The sequence below is a fragment of the Solanum dulcamara genome, chromosome 8 (genome assembly GCF_947179165.1).
Source record: "Solanum dulcamara chromosome 8, daSolDulc1.2, whole genome shotgun sequence".
Classification (NCBI taxonomy): domain Eukaryota; kingdom Viridiplantae; phylum Streptophyta; class Magnoliopsida; order Solanales; family Solanaceae; genus Solanum; species Solanum dulcamara.
In genome coordinates, this window is record NC_077244.1 from 71330904 (window position 1) to 71348884 (window position 17981).

The window sequence follows — 17981 nt, forward strand, 5'->3', positions numbered from 1 at the left end:
TTTCTTGGTTGTGGCTCGTGGCAACAAACATCGTGGTCTATACTGGACTGCGACTTCTACTTGTGCCAATATGATAAATGCAGTTGAGAGCGATAACTCTTCAACGTTGTGGCACAAGAGGCTTAGCCACATCAGTGAGAAATGACTCAATATTTTGGCCAAGAAGAAATTGTTGTCTGATTTCCAAAGAGCTAAATTAGAAAAGTGTGAGCACTACTTGGCGGAAAATAAAACAGGGTCTCCTTTAAGTTTAACCCTCCTTTGAGAAAGACAAAGTTTCTTGAGTTGGTGCACTCTGATTTATGCGGTCCAATGAAGACAAAAACTCTGTCTGGTGCGCTCTATTTTGCCACTTTTATTGATGACTGCTCAAAAAAGTTTTGGGTCTATGTCTTGAAGACTAAAGATCAAGTGTTATGTATTTTTAAGCAGTTCCAGGCTTAAGTTGAAAGAGAAACTGGAAGAAAACTGAAATGTATTCGTATTGATAATGGTGGTGAATATTGTGAACCATTTGACGAATACTGCAAGCATAAATGTATTAGACACCAGAAGACTTCCTAAGACTCCTCAGCTTAATGGGTTGGCTAAGAGGATGAACAAGACTTTGATAGAAAGATTTAGATGTTTGCTTTCTGAAATAAAGTTGCTGAACTCTTTTTAGGGTGAGTCCTTGTTGACCGCTGCACATGTTGTTGACACCCAATTTTTACCGACTTATAACTATTTTTGGATTGCTATCTTAATAAATATATATTTCTCAAATTTTTTTTATTTTACTTATTTATATTAATATATATATTACACATCTATTTTAATACGTATTATATACATGTGACATTTTATATATATTTATATATATACATATATTTATTCGTATGTATATGCATATTTATTTTATATATATAAATATTACTACTTGATAAAGCTTATGATTTTACTTATTCAATATATATATATTATGGTTATTAATTAAATAACAATCTATTCAATTTTCCTTCAATTTATTTAAAGTATAATCCTTTTTATTCAATTTATTTATATATTTTTCTTGACAATTAATTATAATTCTAACATAATTATATTTAATGTGATCTAATTTTAAATCTCAACTTCAATCTCATCCGTTCGTTTGATTGATCAAACGACTTCCATTCATTCTTATATCTGTGTAACACCCAAAACTCTAAAAAACTAATATTACTATTATTCTTTTTTCTTCTCATAAAAAAAGAACTCACTCTCTCTCTAAACTCTCTCACCCTGACCATCTCTCATCCTCTTCTTCTCTTTTAGAGAAGAACCACCACCGCCGCCCCCTCACTCTCTCTCACCATTGCCGCGTCCCTTCATCCCGCCGGCAAACCCCAAACAGACCCACCGCGTCTCTCCTTCTTCGGAGAGAACGCCGCCTCTTCCCATCTCCAGCTCGCTGCCGGCGAAGACAACCAAGCGACCCCTCGCCCCTACTGGTCCACTCCGAACAACACCCCCAAACGCCCCCATTCTCGCCGCTGCAACCAGCAGCCCCTCACGCTGCTTCTCCTCCGAGAAGCAGCCACCGACGTAGCAGCCACGGCGAGCTGCTGTCCAGCACCACCGGCGACCAACAGTTGCAGCAATCAGATCTCTGAACAGAAGCACCATCCTCCAGTGATCCAGCAGCAACCTCCAGCGGCGAGCAGCAACCCAACGGCGAACGAGCTACCCCTCCGAACAGCAGCCACCAGGCGCAGACCATCGGACTCCGGTCAGCAGTGAAAGTAACGATGATGACATCGCGTTCAAATCGACAAGAAATATGAAGTTCTGGAGTCGATCTTTTTCGAAGAAGGATCTTCACAGATGCGTCGTGGTATAGTTTCATTTAATTCTTATTTACTATATATATTGTGTTTTTTTATGAATAGATCTAAAAGTTCATACTCCTTTTATGATTATTGTGTACATGTTGGGCTGATTATATTTTGTATTCGGTGTTCTTGATAAGTTTCTTGCTTGGAAGATTTAGATCTTTTCATATTAGAACAAATATTGGGCTGATTGATTACTCTGTCCATTATTCTTATTTTCTTGCTTATAAGATTCATACTGTTCACATGTTACTCCATCAATTTAGTTCTTTATTTCTGCTTCAAATGATTTGTTAAACTCGAGATTCAAAGATGTTTGTTTGTTCTTAATCGATTAAGGTTCCAGAGCATACTTATGTTGTTGTTTTCTGTTCATGTTCATGTTCTTACATTTTAATTATGCACAAGTATAGATCATTCTTAGATGTTTGTTCGTTCTTGGTCGATTAAGATTACAGAACATGTTTATGTTATTTTCTGTCCATATTCATATTCTTATTGTTTAATTATGGACAAATATAATTGAGGTTTTTACATAAGATTGTTAATATTTGCCATTCTCTAAATGCAGAGACAAATACATATCCTTTAATCTGGTTATCTGTTTTATTAGACAAATACATAGCCTTTAATCTGGTTATTTGTTTTATTAGCTAATTGATAACTGATATTTTGTTTTCTTGATTTAGATTTGGGAAAGGTTTAATATTTTACTGATCGGGCATAATTTGTTGATTGAAATGTTTGACTGATAGGAAATAATTATAGTAATTAACATTTTTCTTAATTTGCCTACATGTAGTAATTCTTTTGGCATTTATCATAATTATTCTTACCCTATTACTTTAAATAAAGTTAGTACCCTATTACTGCTTTAAATAAAGAAGTTAGTACCCGCTTCTTTAAATAAAGAAGTTAGTACCCGCTTCTTTAAATAAAGAAGTTAGTACCCGCTTCTTTAAATAAAGAAGTTAGTACCCGCTTCTTTAAATAAAGAAGTTAGTACCCGCTTCTTTAAATAAAGAAGTTAGTACCCGCTTCTTTAAATAAAGAAGTTAGTACCCGCTACTTTAAATAAAGAAGTTAGTACCCGCTACTTTAAATAAAGAAGTTAGTACCCGCTACTTTAAATAAAGAAGTTAGTACCCGCTACTTTAAATAAAGAAGTTAGTACCCGCTGCTTTAAATAAAGAAGTTAGTACCCGCTGCTTTAAATAAAGAAGTTAGTACCCGCTGCTTTAAATAAAGAAGTTAGTACCCGCTGCTTTAAATAAAGAAGTTAGTACCCGCTGCTTTAAATAAAGAAGTTAGTACCCGCTGCTTTAAATAAAGAAGTTAGTACCCGCTGCTTTAAATAAAGAAGTTAGTACCCGCTGCTTTAAATAAAGAAGTTAGTACCCGCTTCTTTAAATAAAGAAGTTAGTACCCGCTTCTTTAAATAAAGAAGTTAGTACCCGCTTCTTTAAATAAAGAAGTTAGTACCCGCTTCTTTAAATAAAGAAGTTAGTACCCGCTTCTTTAAATAAAGAAGTTAGTACCCGCTACTTTAAATAAAGAAGTTAGTACCCGCTACTTTAAATAAAGAAGTTAGTACCCGCTACTTTAAATAAAGAAGTTAGTACCAGCTACTTTAAATAAAGAAGTTAGTACCCGCTACTTTAAATAAAGAAGTTAGTACCCGCTACTTTAAATAAAGAAGTTAGTACCCGCTACTTTAAATAAAGAAGTTAGTACCCGCTACTTTAAATAAAGAAATTAGTACTTGCTACTTTAAACTAAGTCAAATATATGCTTATGATTTTTCTTTCTTTCGCATCTATAAAGCAGGAGGCAGCAGCTGAAGTTGCTTTCCTGGTGCAGGCAGGGCAGCAAAGGGGTTTGCATGGCACAGTCGCACCTGGACCTGCACCGCCAGCAGAACCTTCAACAACACCAGGACGGGCAACAACTCCTCAGGCGGCAATGCCACCAGAACAGGTGGCAACTCCTCATCTACAACCCGTATGAACTGCTTTCTCTGTTTCCTTATCTAGCAGTTTGATAAGTTGATTGTACTGATGGTAAGTTACATAACAGGGAAAGATTTTTTCTCTCGTTTTGTTTTAATCATTTACCCGCTATATCTTTTTGCATCGAGAGACGCAAAAGCTCCAGATTTCTTATTTCGTTATGTTTGTCCATATCAAAACATTGCAGCCACTGGGCGGCGTGGAAATGTTAGCCTCCAGGGTCAGTTACGACTTTATCAGGTCGTTGCTTCAATTGTGTAGATACCATATCTTCACATCACATTAGTTGATTACTGTCACTCATACCGTTTCTTCTTCTCAAGTGACTTAGTTTTGCCATGCCTTTTGCGTAATGTTTGCATTACTGTAGTCCTCCAATGTCTCGTCTGTAACTGTGATTTTAGCAGGAAAGAACTGCCCTCTATTGCAATATTTCATTATAACAACCTAAGTCTCTTTGCAACCCTTTTTCATGTTATGTTATACTATATGGGCAGTTTTTAAGCAGAAGATGAAAAAACTATTACTTGCATTTTCCGTAGCTCCATTCACTACAAACAGCACAAAAATATTATCAAGATTATCTCGTCTTGGAAGGGTTGGAGTAAAAAATAAAATAGGGGTCAAATTTCAGTGGAGACAACACTAAATGACTTATCTCCATCAAAAAGCCTTTATAGATTCAACTCTCAATTATCTCTGTCAGTGAGAGATAGTAGGTACCTAATGTTAAATTGAATCCAGCCCAAGCTAGGCAAGCGATGTGTGGTAATTGTAAAAGAGGGAAAATAAGAGTCGAGTCGTGAAACAGCATTGAACCTATCTTTTATACTTTAAAAATGGAAAAGCTTACAACACAATTAATAGAATGAAGCCTTAGGCTGTTGAAGGCACATTAAGGCATTAGCTAAAGGAGAGTGTATTCACATTCTGAGACAGTACATTAATTTTTTTTTAGCTATCTTCGAATTCGTACCATTAAAACCCCTAATGGAGGGCAATTTCTAACTCAGCGGAGGCAACCGGTTTTTCGACGTGCTGATAAAATGATAAAACTATACAATATTCTTTTCATTTCAATTTGTTTATCGTATTTTAATTTGCCATAAAGAGTCAAAAATGTAAAAGAAACTTTTGATTTAAATTTAATTATAATAGGGGAAAATAATTGATTCCCTAGAAGTTTTTGCAGAACTCTAGCTTGATAAAGGGTAGTGGTAGAGACAGTCTCAATGCTATTGAAAGTGCAATAGTGTTAGATTAAAATGACATTACGAAGGTGAAAGCAGAGTAAATAACAAAAACATTCTCAATAAAAGCAAACTAAGATTGATTTAGCAACGGATACAGAATCAACTCCAAACAGGAAAAGACACAAAAGAAAGCAACGCTAAAAGGACATCGAGTAAACTGAAACATTCAAATTCCATTGTTACATATGTGACTATTTCGACACTTCTATGAGGCTCATAAAAACACTAGTCAAGACTGTTTTCGACTCGAAGGATGCCTTGAGCAAGTTCAGCGCCTGCAATATATGATTGGAGTTATTGAGTTGGTCTAGAAAAAAAAATTAACCCAAAACAAAAGCAAAGCGACAACAAATTGATTACCTCTTCCATTCCAAAATTAACAACTTCCTCCTGCAGAAAACTAACATCTTTGACATTGAACTTGTTGAGAAGAGTAATGCTAGAAATAGTGGACATAGGCTTAATCACCAAGTCATCCATCACCATGTATGTCACCATATCCTTCACAAAACCACTTGTTGATGGCACAGCTCCACTAGCAAACCGTGGAGCAACATATGTCAACCTTGATGACATGGGATAGTTACAGCTTGTACATAGAGCAGTAGGGTCATCAGAAACAGTATTGTGACGGTCATAATTATAGTTGGAACAGGTATAAAAGGTCTTCTGTGTCGTCGGAACGTCATTAATCGACAGAAAAGGACTGGAAGAGATCCCAATTACTGATGACTTGGGTTTTAGAAGTATGTCCTTCGACTGAATATAGGTGTCGTTTAGATTTTCTACGCTGTCATAGAGTTTAGGCAAGCATCCATAATTCATCCCTTTCTTCTTAAGGAGCTTAATGACGGTTGCCACTGGTAATGAGAGGATGTGAAACAAGAAATCCACACAATTCTTATCAGCCTCCGCAAATAGTACTTTTTTAGCCTTGGTGTCAATCAATAGCTTCATGCTCAATTTGGTCTTAGAAGTCGTCATTATGGCTAACTGGATAATAAATTGGGAGGAAATTGCCATTGTCGCTTTTATAGTCACAATTGCTTTTGTGGGGTCCATCCCAATAAATGGTGGAAAAGTCGCACCTATAAACTCTTCAGCTCTTCATTTTTCGACATTAATTCCGAAGAGAAAAATATTTAAGTTGTGAGGTATTACATAAATTATAAAAAATTAATTTATGAATAAAATAGAGTGTGAGCGATATTTTTAGTAAGGTGAAGATCAGAAGAGTGTTATTTTTTTTTAGTGTGTGATAGTCATTTTTTGAGTATTGTATTTGATACTATCCAGTGTAAAATTTCATATTATAGCGATATCAGTTGTTCGTGGCCCATAGTTTTTTCCTTATTTTAAAAAAATTCCACGTAAAATTCTTGATGTCATTATTTTTCCATTTTATTTCTACTATTTTAACCATATATATTTTTGCGTTAATTAAGTTTTTCCCAACAGTTTCTTCATCATCGTCATATTTTTGACTCGGTAGTCTAACAGTCATCATACATTTGATTTAGCCGAGTTAAAAGCTACACTAATCAAGATTCATCATACTAATCTCAAAAAAGAAATGCAGAATTCAAGGAGTTGGCAAGGAATAATTCGAAGAAAGGTCAGATTTTGTCCAAAGTAACCTCCCGATCGAAAATTGTGTAGCTATTTGAGGAGTTGCAATAAAGTTCTCCAAGTCCGCATAAAACTCAAACTAAGGGTGTGTTTGGTATGAAGGATATTTTTCAGAAAATGTTTTTCAATTTTCACATTTTTGGTTGCTTAAATGTTTTGGAAAATATTTTCCAAATTAACTTATTTCCCTCAAAATCAAGGAAAATGACTTTCTTTAAAAAGGTACGGAAAACATTTTCCAAAATAATTTTGAACCTCATACCTCAACTTTTCATCCTATCTTAAGTCTCGGATATCGATTTACAATACTAACTCGAGTATCGAATTGAGTTGGGGTCGAATTTCTAAAGAGTGTAAACATTAAATGGGAGTAAAACAATCTTGGCCATGGCTGGTTTTCTTGGTGAAAATGTGAGAGCAAATAAGGCTATTAACAACAGAGGAGAGTATTGGAAGGCCTATTTGTGAGTATACAAGTAAATGTGGTGCTTGATGCAAAGTATAATATTGTGGATCACCCACAATATTATGTTGGTCAACATAAACTGACACCACTCCATCAACAGTTTTTTCACTCTCAATAACCACAACATTACTTGATACATTTGTTACAGCATGTGCAGGAAATCCAACAACTCCCCCTCTACAATAAAATGAATATTGTACATGATTTATCTTATTAGGAAAAACAACAATTGATGAAAAATCAGCTACCCACTTTGTCCCATTTCCAGCAACACTTAATTTTCCAATAGTAGACTTCAAGCTCATGCCATTTGTAATAAGCGTTAGGTCATTTTCAGAATGAGTCCTTCTCCTTTCATAGAAGACCCTTTTCATAAATTTAAGTTGAAAATTTTGAACCTTTCGGTAACTTCGGTTAATTAGTTGAGGGATAATTTTAGAGAATAAATTTAATTGATAGGCTAAAGTGTTAATTTATTTAATACTTATACCACTTTTCTTTTATTTAATAAAATAGGTTAGTAGGGTTTGTCACTTTTAGTACATGATTAATTTAGAAAAAAAAAAAAATAATAATAAAAGAAAAGGAAAAAAGTATATATATATATATATATATATAAAATCTGATGGCATTAAGCCATCAGATCTATAAAGCAGCGAGAAAGCGTAAACAAGAAAACGAACCAGAAACTGGAAAAAAAATATACCGAGGAAGAAAGAAAAGAAAGGGAAAAAGAAAAATAAAGGAGAAGAGAAAAATAGGGATTTTCATTTCAAAGCGTCAAGGTAATGATTCTCATCCTTTCCATTAGATTTTTATGTGATTATGAACATATTTTTAGGGTATATTGGTGGAGAAATAACGCTGAAATAAGAAAATATAACCCTACGATGCTTTACATAAAATCTTGATTTGAGGGTCGAATAACGATCCGTTTTAGCTGAAATTTGAGATGTGAGTTTATTTTATCATGAGTGAACATAATCGAAAAGAAAATTTCAGATTTGACTTCAATGACTCGGGATGACTTTTTGACCCAATTTTTTATCCGAAAATAAATATAGCAATATGGGTGTCATTGGATTCGTAGTATTGGCAAGGTTGTTATTCCCCCCTTATCTATGCAACCTAGCTACTTTCACTTTCTTTATTTTATTGGTTGAACCATAAATGAAGTAATTATTAGAGAGAAGTATTGAAAACATCCTTAAATTTGATCCAAATTATTGATTTCATTCCCAAATTATTGATAGGCTTAAAAATATCGCTCTACTTGACTAAATAAACATAGATACACTCCCGATTTGCCACGTGACATAACAAGTAGTCTCAAACTTTTATAGGAGCATGGGGCTCTTAATTAAAAAACGAACAAAATGTTGAAAATATCCCTAAACCTGGCGAGAATTTAGGAGTGTATTTCACTCATGTTGTAAGATCGAGATGTATTTAAGTTTACTTAGCCAAGTAAAGGGGTATTTTTAGGCTAGATGTCAATAATTCGGGGATGAAACTAATAATTCACGCCGAGTTTTAAAATGTTTTCAATACTTCTCTCATATAATTATAAAAACATCCCATGATTCCAAAAATCGTAAATTAATAGGATAGGAAACTTAAATATCCATGTAATTGAAAAAATTAAATGAAAGTTATGTACAAATTTTGATCCTTTTTTTTGTTTAACTTTTGAAAGCTAAAGTTTATAATTAAATTCCTTCCATTTGTTAAAAATTGGTTACCCTCACCAACTACTACAACATGGATATATGATGATTTCATGGCCAACTACATTCACCTAAAACTAGTTATAGTGGTTAAATACTCCTCATTTCAAAGCTATTGGATTGGGTAAAATTGAAGCCACATTCAAAATTATGTGATGCAAAACCAGCAATGACATGTCAATGTCTATTTAGTTAAATAAAGATAAATATACTTAAATAAAACAAAATAATTACCTAGGAAAAATGACCAGATCATTACAAATATTGACACACGATGACCAGATCATTAAAAATAGTTTTAAAGAGTTATTATAGTGTCGGCAAGGTCTCCTTTTAATTCATTCATTTAAAAGGTGATTGGTATTTTATTTTGAAGAATATCGCTTTGGATAAATTATATAAAAGAAAAAAAAGACATGGTTCCTACTATATGTCGAAATTGAAGGAAAGTCTTAGAGCAACAGTAAAATTGTCTCAGTGTGATATATAGGTCATGTGTCAACAGAGCCATGAAAGTAGCCGCTAACCCTTTTCATTATGGTACTTAGACTATCCACATCACACCCCTGAGATGCGGCCCTAAACCCCTACTAACGAGATATGCTTTATGCACCGAATTGTGCTTTATAAATATTTATAAAAACATATTAATAATATCTTTATGCATAATTACGAATAAAAAAAAATAAGTTGCTTTAAAACTACGAAAAATTCATAAGTCAAACCTTTCTTTTAAAGTCCTACAAATTACAAATGCTAATTGGCCCTTAAGGACGTATTTCAACAAATGGACAATTCCTTATAAATCAAATCCTCAAAGTTAGGCATATATATAATTGATTAATTTGGAAATTTGAATGAGACCCCATCCTTATTCAACCTAGTTAATTCTAGACGTACATTAAGCTTGTGAGACTTGTAAAGTATAAAAATTAAGTAAAAAAGATAATGATATCAAAAAGTATATTTTTTTCCATGCATTGAACTTTAGTAGGAAAGGAAATAAAAATTGCTATCAAAAAGCATTCCTTGTATTGCTGGAATATATTTTTGAATTTTCCTTGACATAAACATTTCTTTTTCAAGAATGATTCCAAGAGATCTAATAAAACCAATAAAATAACATCCCTATGATTATTAATTTCTTGATCCTATACATGTTAGCTCAAATACGATCATTTACCTTGATCCGCCATCACGAAAACACTTGCTGGAATTTGCACGTCTGATTCGACTGAAACCCTGTTATTCGATATATTTCTCAGAGCATGATTAACGAAAGCGTTTTCGCTCGGAAAAAAAGTGTACTGAACATGTTTAATAAGATTAGGAAATATAAGAATTGGATTAAGATCCAAAGTCCATGAAGTACCATTCCCTTGAACAACCCCACTTCCAATTTGTAGCCTTAAGATTCATCCCCTTAACATTATTTCTATCCACCACAACTTGTTCAATTGTCTTAAATGGTCCATTAGATTGATCCAATTGAACAATATCAATCCCTTTATTTGATCCAGAAAACATATTGTCCACTATGTTAACTCCACTGACAACACCATTTATAGATTTCAACTTAATAAATCCATCTCCAAGAAAAAAAGTGTTTGAAATTTGGAGTTGAACAGGGTCCTCTGCCACAATTCCAGTAAAATCCAAATAAGAATCAACAATTCTTGTTTGTGTTAAACCAGGGAGTTTTAGGTAAATTCCAGTTCCACCAAATCCAGTAGCCTTATTGTAACAATGTATACCTGATAACAAATTTGCTTGGCCTGATACAATTATACCAATTTCAGCTGAAAAAATCACAACATCAGTAACAGAATTGTCATTTCCCATTAAATTTATCGCGGTGCCGGAGAAATTCCTCTCTCCTTTATCACCACCAGCAGTAATATGTTGTCCAAGAAATGAATTTCTAATGTATGTCTCATGACCACCTTTAGCTAAAATACCATTTGTTGTGAAATGTGTAATGTAACAATTGTCAATGATTGTTCTTAGTGAATTTATCACTTGGATACCTTCTCCTCTGGAATTAGAATCAAGCAATAAATCTCTTAACGTTATGAATTCGAATAAATATTCAGGAGCATTGCTTGAAGATGTCGATTAATCCAGAAGATATCCATCTGTTGGGAAATCATCTGAAGCTTTTAGTGTTCCTCCATGAATCTGTTTCATTTAAAAAAAAATAAAGGAGTTGTTGGACTACAATGAGTTGCCTTGTTGAATAGTAGTATTAATTTCTTCTTCTTCTTTTGGTGGCATGGAAGAAAAGAAAAGTAAAGCAGTGACCAACTTCTCACTTTAAGCATCCTTACAAAGTTTGGGAATTATGTGAACACTTAATTTATTTGGATTTTAATTTTACTTTTTTAAAAAAAAAAAAGGGGGGGGGGGGGGGGGGGGGGGGAGTTTATAACTTAAGCAAAAACCCTCTTTTTTGGTTTTGATTTTTTGGACAAATAATGAAGTAAAGGTCTTGAATTGCAAGACCATTTTTGCTCCTATTTTATATTTTTCTCTCGTTTGGTCATAGATTTTGACTTGAAATTTGAAACTTGAAATTGTGATTTTGACATATATTTTACTTTGATTTTTATTATTTTTTTTGAAGATGAATTTTTAAAATATGATTCAAAATCTCTGATCAGGCTGATATTTGAAGATAGATTTTTAATTTTGAATCAAACACTAACTTTATCTGTTCCGAAACTAATTTTTATAAATTTAAAAATAATTTAATTGCAATTTCAATTTTATTAAATGATAAGTTTTCATAATCATATAATTGTCAAATCACAAGTTCTTTAAAATAAAAAAATTCATGATTCGTCAAGATCAACTGATTAATAATGAATCTAACATTGATATTTTATAAAATAAATGAAAAGATCATAACAGATCAAATGAGACGGAGGGATGTGGGGAAAAAAAATACATAGAACAACTTATTGTTGAAGCTTTTTTATGGTTCACTGCGTTTGGTTGCCGTCAGACTACTTTTTAACTGTGTTACTTTTTAAAAATAAAAATAAAAGAGTGCATTATGTATATTTAATATTTTTTAAAATTTCAATATTCTTCATGATTAGTTTAAGACTACGAATTACATATATTTTTAATCCAAGAACATAAAATTTAAAAATTTTCTTTTATTTCTTAAATTTTATGTTCAGTCAAATTAAGATACTTAAATTAAAATAAAAAGAGTATTAAATTTGAAATAACGTTAACGACCTGAATATTATTATGATTCACAGATTAAACCTTTGATATCTTTTTCCACCATTAGGAGAAGGTATTTTTGAGTTACGTACTTAGCTTGTGGAAATGATATTTTTGATTATTTGACTACCGATATGGGTATTGTTATTCTAAATGAAATGGTGGATAACTCATTCTATTTCGAATAGTTTAGAAATATTTTTTGATCCTATTTCCTTATAAATATATTCCTACGCTAGGAAAATAGGACGAAATTAGAGCTCTTACAAATAATTATTTTTACAAATGTAACTACTTTGTTTTTATCAATTTGGTGGGGATTAATCTTAGGTATTGTAAGTACGTACGCCTAATTTGTTTGACATTTTTGACTTGATCTAAAGTGTAATAAATACTGTAGGTATCTTTTGGATTTATTTGATCTTTTCAAACACAATTTCATTATGTTAATTTATGAGGACAAAATTAATTTCCATTTTTACATAATCCACATTTACCACGTATCTCTTTTTTTTTTCCCTTTAATTTTAATTTTTCATGTAATAAATTAGTACATTCTATATTTCTTTAATTTTTTTTTACTTTATGAGATTTTGGGTTAAATTAAAAATAGACAAAGGAATTGAAGTGGAAGGAGTAGAAAACTTTGGTGGAAAGTTTCCATTTTTGGAAATTCTCAACATCAACTCTATAATAATTGGTGTTCCATGCAATCAATTTTGCTCCATTTTTGTAAATAGAAATTTCTAATTTTAGAGTACTAATATTTTTGGAAACTAGCATTCTACATTGTATTTCAATCAATGACAATTCTTAATTAGTAAGCATTATTATCAGTCTTAATTAACCTTGTAAATGGTTAGACTTTTTGAATATATACATCGAAACATTATATAGTACAATTGGAATAAAAGGAAGAGGTCAGTCGTTGGTTTTCATGAGTAACCAAGGCTGCCATATATGATTTATATAAGTCTAATGATGTACAATAGAGTTTGAATACAAAACAAAAGCTACCTAATTACAAAGAATAAAAGATTTTGAGTTTACATATGAGACTTATTAATATCTACGGAGGAATCCTATATCCTTGTAAATACAGGATCTTTATCATCTAACAAGTGCTAGCTTTATATATAAGTTAAAAAATAATAATTATGCATTAAGTTACATTTCATATAACTAGCTAGGGGACTATAGTAGTAATTCTTGCATCATTTATTACTACTATTTTCTTTATTTTTCCCAAAACTAATTTGTCATTTGTGAATATTTAGAACCGTTCATGTGATTCAAAAACTAAGTATTTAGAATCGTTCATGTGATTCAAAAACTAAGTATTTAAATCTCAGTTTTAAATCATACATTGAATCGAATTCTCAGTTTCAATTTGAATATTCTGTTTACACTTCTGGTCTTAAAATAATGATTTATAAAATATATCAAAATATTTTTAAATTTTATGCCTGTAATATGAAAAATTGAACTTAAAAAATTACATTTTTTTTTTTTTTAAAAAACGGGTTAAAAAAGAAAATAGGACAAAAACATATTAAAACGGTGGGAGTACTATGTTTTTATTAAGAAATATGGCATGGGACAAAGTTACTTGTCCCTTAGATAATGAATACTAAAACAAGAAAATGGTTATCCATCCCATTCATGTAGTCAAATTTAGTTAGATAATTTGTTACTAGGTTACCAAAGTACTCAATGTAAGTTTAACTTCTTTTTGGCTAATCATCATTGTACTATATTTTATTTTATTCAAAATCTTGATTTCCTTTTATTATAAAAAATGTTGATTAGATTTGTTTTTTTAAAATAATGGTAGAAGTTGATTCACAGTTTCTCTTAAATATTTATTCATGTCTTAATTAGTTGATGTCTTCTCGTTTGTTGTTGAGCAACAACAGTTGATTGGTACCTAGTTAGAGATTTTGTTGAGCTAGTTGCTTTTTGGAGAAACATATATATCAATAAAAGAAAAAAAGATTTATATTTGTGATAGAAATAGTGAAAAATAAAAATTGTTAGTCATTTAGTCTCACAATGAGAGAACTTTATGTTGAAATAACAACGGGAAAGTAAATACTACTTATTGGTGTATTATTTATGAGCAAATACATAAATTGATATAAGTCAGTGCTAGAAATTATTCTAGGAAACTATTTTAGTAATATGATTTTTTTTTTGTGATTAAATATGCATTCGTCGTATTAAAAATGATGGGGTTTAATTACCTGTTTAGAGGTATTAAAAATGATGGGGGTTTAATTACATGTCAATGCAAAATATAAAGAACTTCTTGTGCTAGAGAGAAATATTATTTTTACGATATATTGAACTAATTAAGACAGATGTAGATAAAATCATATATATAACTAACCTCAATTTATTGAAATGAAACACAATTATTATTATAGTTACTATTCAAAGAGTTATGTCTCACTAAATTTTTAGATTATCTTCCTCTTCTAAAATTAGTGTTTTATAATATTCGTTTGTGTAATTTATAAATCAACGACTTTTATTTTATTTTATTTATAAATCCAATTTACTCATGACACTTTAATAGTTCTATATTTTTCTTTTTTTATTGTAGCATTTAATAAATGTAGCTAACTATATTTTATAGAACGATGCCATTCAAACGAGAAAGAAAAAGGAAGAGTTGGGTAGTCCCAACTCCCAACTGCTTCTTCATGTTAAAGTAAATAAATCAATAAATAATAATAAATAAAGAAAAAGAAGAGTTACTTTTTAATTGGTTTGTTTGTTATTGATTGACCGGTAGATACTTCTTCATCCTTAATCAGAGATCTCGAGTTTGAATCTCCCTGAGTAAGGAATCGCCTTTGTTAGGGAGAGTTTTACCTCCTCAATGTGATACTTCCTAGAGAGAATTCAGATTTAATCGACCTCCAATATGAATATCGGGCACGGTTGGAGAAAAAAAAAAGGTATCCCAATGAATATTGAACCACTCAAACAAATTGTACCCACAAAATTTTGCTGTATGTGTCAAGGGATCTTCATTTTTTTGTTAATCATATTGATAAAACCTTGAGAATCAGATTCAACTATCTGGGCTTTATTAGATTGCTCATATTTGTAAAGCTTTTTTAGTCTTAGAAATATTTAGTCTTGATACATTTAAAAATGGCAGATTATCTATAGTACTTTCTGCTCATTATATTCAAAGCTTCATTTTAATGTAAATAATTATATTCTAATCTTACAAGCCAAAATAAAATAAAAATTCCTTATAGCATGATAGATAATTCTTAGCCCAAAATAATTCAGATTACACATTAGTAAAAAAGAAGGGGAATCTGTGTAGTAGTAAAAAAGAAGGGGAATCTGTGTAGCCGATAATTTATTTATTTTTGTATATTAATGTATATTTACTGGGTATGTTGTTGTTGTTGTATGTATATTAATGTACATATACATATAAGATATATATTTTTTATTAGTTAAGTAGTGTATAATATATGTATATATATCAGGTTAACGGTTGTGATTTTTTTTGCAAGCGATCAAACGTACAACTTTCCCTTAAAAAAAACTTCCATTTTCATAAATATATACACACTATGTCGATTATTAAATTTTTTTCTTTGTATATCTATGTCAATTATATACTTAAGATTAAGACGTGTGCGCTCATTCTTTGGGCTCATCATGTTGGGCTGTAAATAATGGAGCTTCCTTCATCAAATCCACTGAGTCTACAATGTCTAGAGCCAACAAAAGCCCAAACATTATGAAAAGCAAATATTTGAAAATTTTGAAAGATTTAAAAGTAGGTGACGTTCTTTGTATGTAATTTCAATAAATTAAGTGAAATTTGGAAACATTTAAAAGAAGTGGGAAAATATCATATGTTTGGCTTTACATAATCATGAATTAATAGACTTATTGTATAGTTGTACCTCTCAATAATTTGGAAGCTTTCTATCTTGGTATTTTCAGGCCCAAGTTTTCATAACTTGTGAAATCCATCTATCAACCCAATATTACATTGAGCCGAAGATCAACGTAGAATAGTTTCTCAATCTTTTTTTGGAAAAAATTGTCTATTTACACAAATATTCTTATCATATTTACTAATTCTTTCTATGATTTGACATTATCACACATTATCTCACTAATTAATAATTTCATACCAGATTTCAAGTCAGATAAACCTAGATACATAGAGAGAGGCGAGCGAGAGAGAAGGGAGGCGAGCGAAAGAGATACATGTATTTGGGATATTAAATATATTCTGAAATAGATATACATAGTGAGAGGGGCGAGAGACGACGAAGAGAGTCAATGTATCCCAAGTACACCTGAATCAACTTGGATACACTGTATTTAGAATAAATTGCACCTAATTATGACTCAAGATAGATAAAATGCATGTATCAGGACGCGCCAGATACATGTATATTGAGATTGAAATCTGGCACGAATGGTAATTTCGAAAACTCAGAAGAAGGCACATAGTTAATCCCTAAAATAATAAAATTTGTGTTGTTTGCCTATCTTTTATTTGTGACGCTTTCGTTATTTGTTTTTCCATATCGCTTTTAATTCTTTAGCCTTATCTGACATTTTTTAATGCTTTTTATGTTTTTTTTTTGAGCCGAGAGTCTCCCGAAAATAGCCGTCGTACCTTGGTAGGAGTAGGGTCTATGTACACTCTACCCTTCCCAGACCCCACATCGTGGAATTTCACTGAATTGTTGTTGTTGTTGTTTGCCTATCTTTTAAAGACCCAAAATTAGATCCAATTGTCAAGTTAGACTTCACGTAAGAATATGTTCGATATTTTAACTTTTTATCCTTTTTCATAAAAAAGCAAACATACCAATAATTTAAGAAAATCCAACATCTATTATATATATATATATATATATATATATATATATATAATATATAATTTTAATTTTAGATATATAGTTTAATTTTTTACCGAAGAGATTTAGATGAACCCCTTGCACCAAATGGCTCCGCTCGGGTAATCCACATGTGTTTGGATTAGCTATTTTTAAGTAACTTATAAGCTAAAAGCTAAAAACCATAAGTAGATTTTATCCAACTTTTGACTTTTTATTTTTGTACTTTTTAGCTTAAAAATATTTTTTAGTCTTTATCAAACACCTCTAAAAATAAAAATAAAGGATTGAAAATCAAAAACTATTTAAAATAAATCAATTGACACACGCTCTTACTTATGTTTGCAAATAGTATCCCAACTTAATAAAAGTTGGCGGGCATTTTCAGAAATTAGACAGCTCATATATCTTTTCCATACACTCTAGTAAGAGAAAATAACCAAAAGCCCTTTCAATCTATATACGAATTTTCAATTACACACTTAAATTTTACGGAAATTTTATCATCTCCTAAATTATTTTAAAATGAAATAATTATACCCTTAAAAAGCCATAATCAGATCTATGTTGGCATGTGAAATTCACGCATTTGACACGTGGAAAATTCATCAATTTTTTTTTCATTTTTTATAATTCTGTACTCTTTTCTTCTATGAGCTCGTTTGGATGGGCTTAAAAAAGTGACTTTTATGTATGAAGTGTTTTTAAAACTTTTAAATGCTGAAAGTTATTTTTATAAATAAGCAGTTGAGTGTTTGAATAAAAGTGCTTATGCTGAAAATAAGTTGTAGATGTGTTTGGCAAATAAGTGCTTAATAAGTGTTGTTAAGCACTTATTTTCTGTCAAAATGACTTAAATACCCTTAAAGCTGTTAACACTATAATAAGTTGATTTAAAAGATTTTTAAACTCTAAAGTTGA

At 31.2% G+C, this 17981-nt stretch overlaps 1 protein-coding gene and 1 pseudogene across 1 annotated transcript; both read right to left on the reverse strand.

The window, feature by feature from the left end:
* Nucleotides 1-5168: 5168 nt before the first annotated feature.
* On the reverse strand, nt 5169-6142 carry LOC129899364 (uncharacterized). The gene is made up of 2 exons (XM_055974309.1): nt 5476-6142; nt 5169-5390 (listed from the first exon to the last, which is right to left on the reverse strand). The coding sequence occupies exons 1-2, from the start codon at nt 6136-6138 to the stop codon at nt 5307-5309; spliced, it is 747 nt and encodes a 248-aa protein (XP_055830284.1). The 5' UTR covers nt 6139-6142; the 3' UTR covers nt 5169-5306.
* Nucleotides 6143-9713: 3571 nt separating this feature from the next.
* On the reverse strand, nt 9714-11139 carry LOC129900368 (polygalacturonase QRT3-like; annotated as a pseudogene).
* Nucleotides 11140-17981: the final 6842 nt, after the last annotated feature.

What these genes read in the sequence shown, in the direction of transcription:
- LOC129899364 (XM_055974309.1), bottom strand. Translation starts at nt 6,138, where the DNA reads ATGGCAATTTCCTCCCAATTTATTATCCAGTTAGCCATAATGACGACT. An exon ending in TTAATTTTGGAATGGAAGAG is followed by an intron (nt 5,391 to 5,475) that starts GTAATCAATTTG and finishes CATATATTGCAG; the next exon opens with GCGCTGAACTTGCTCAAGGC.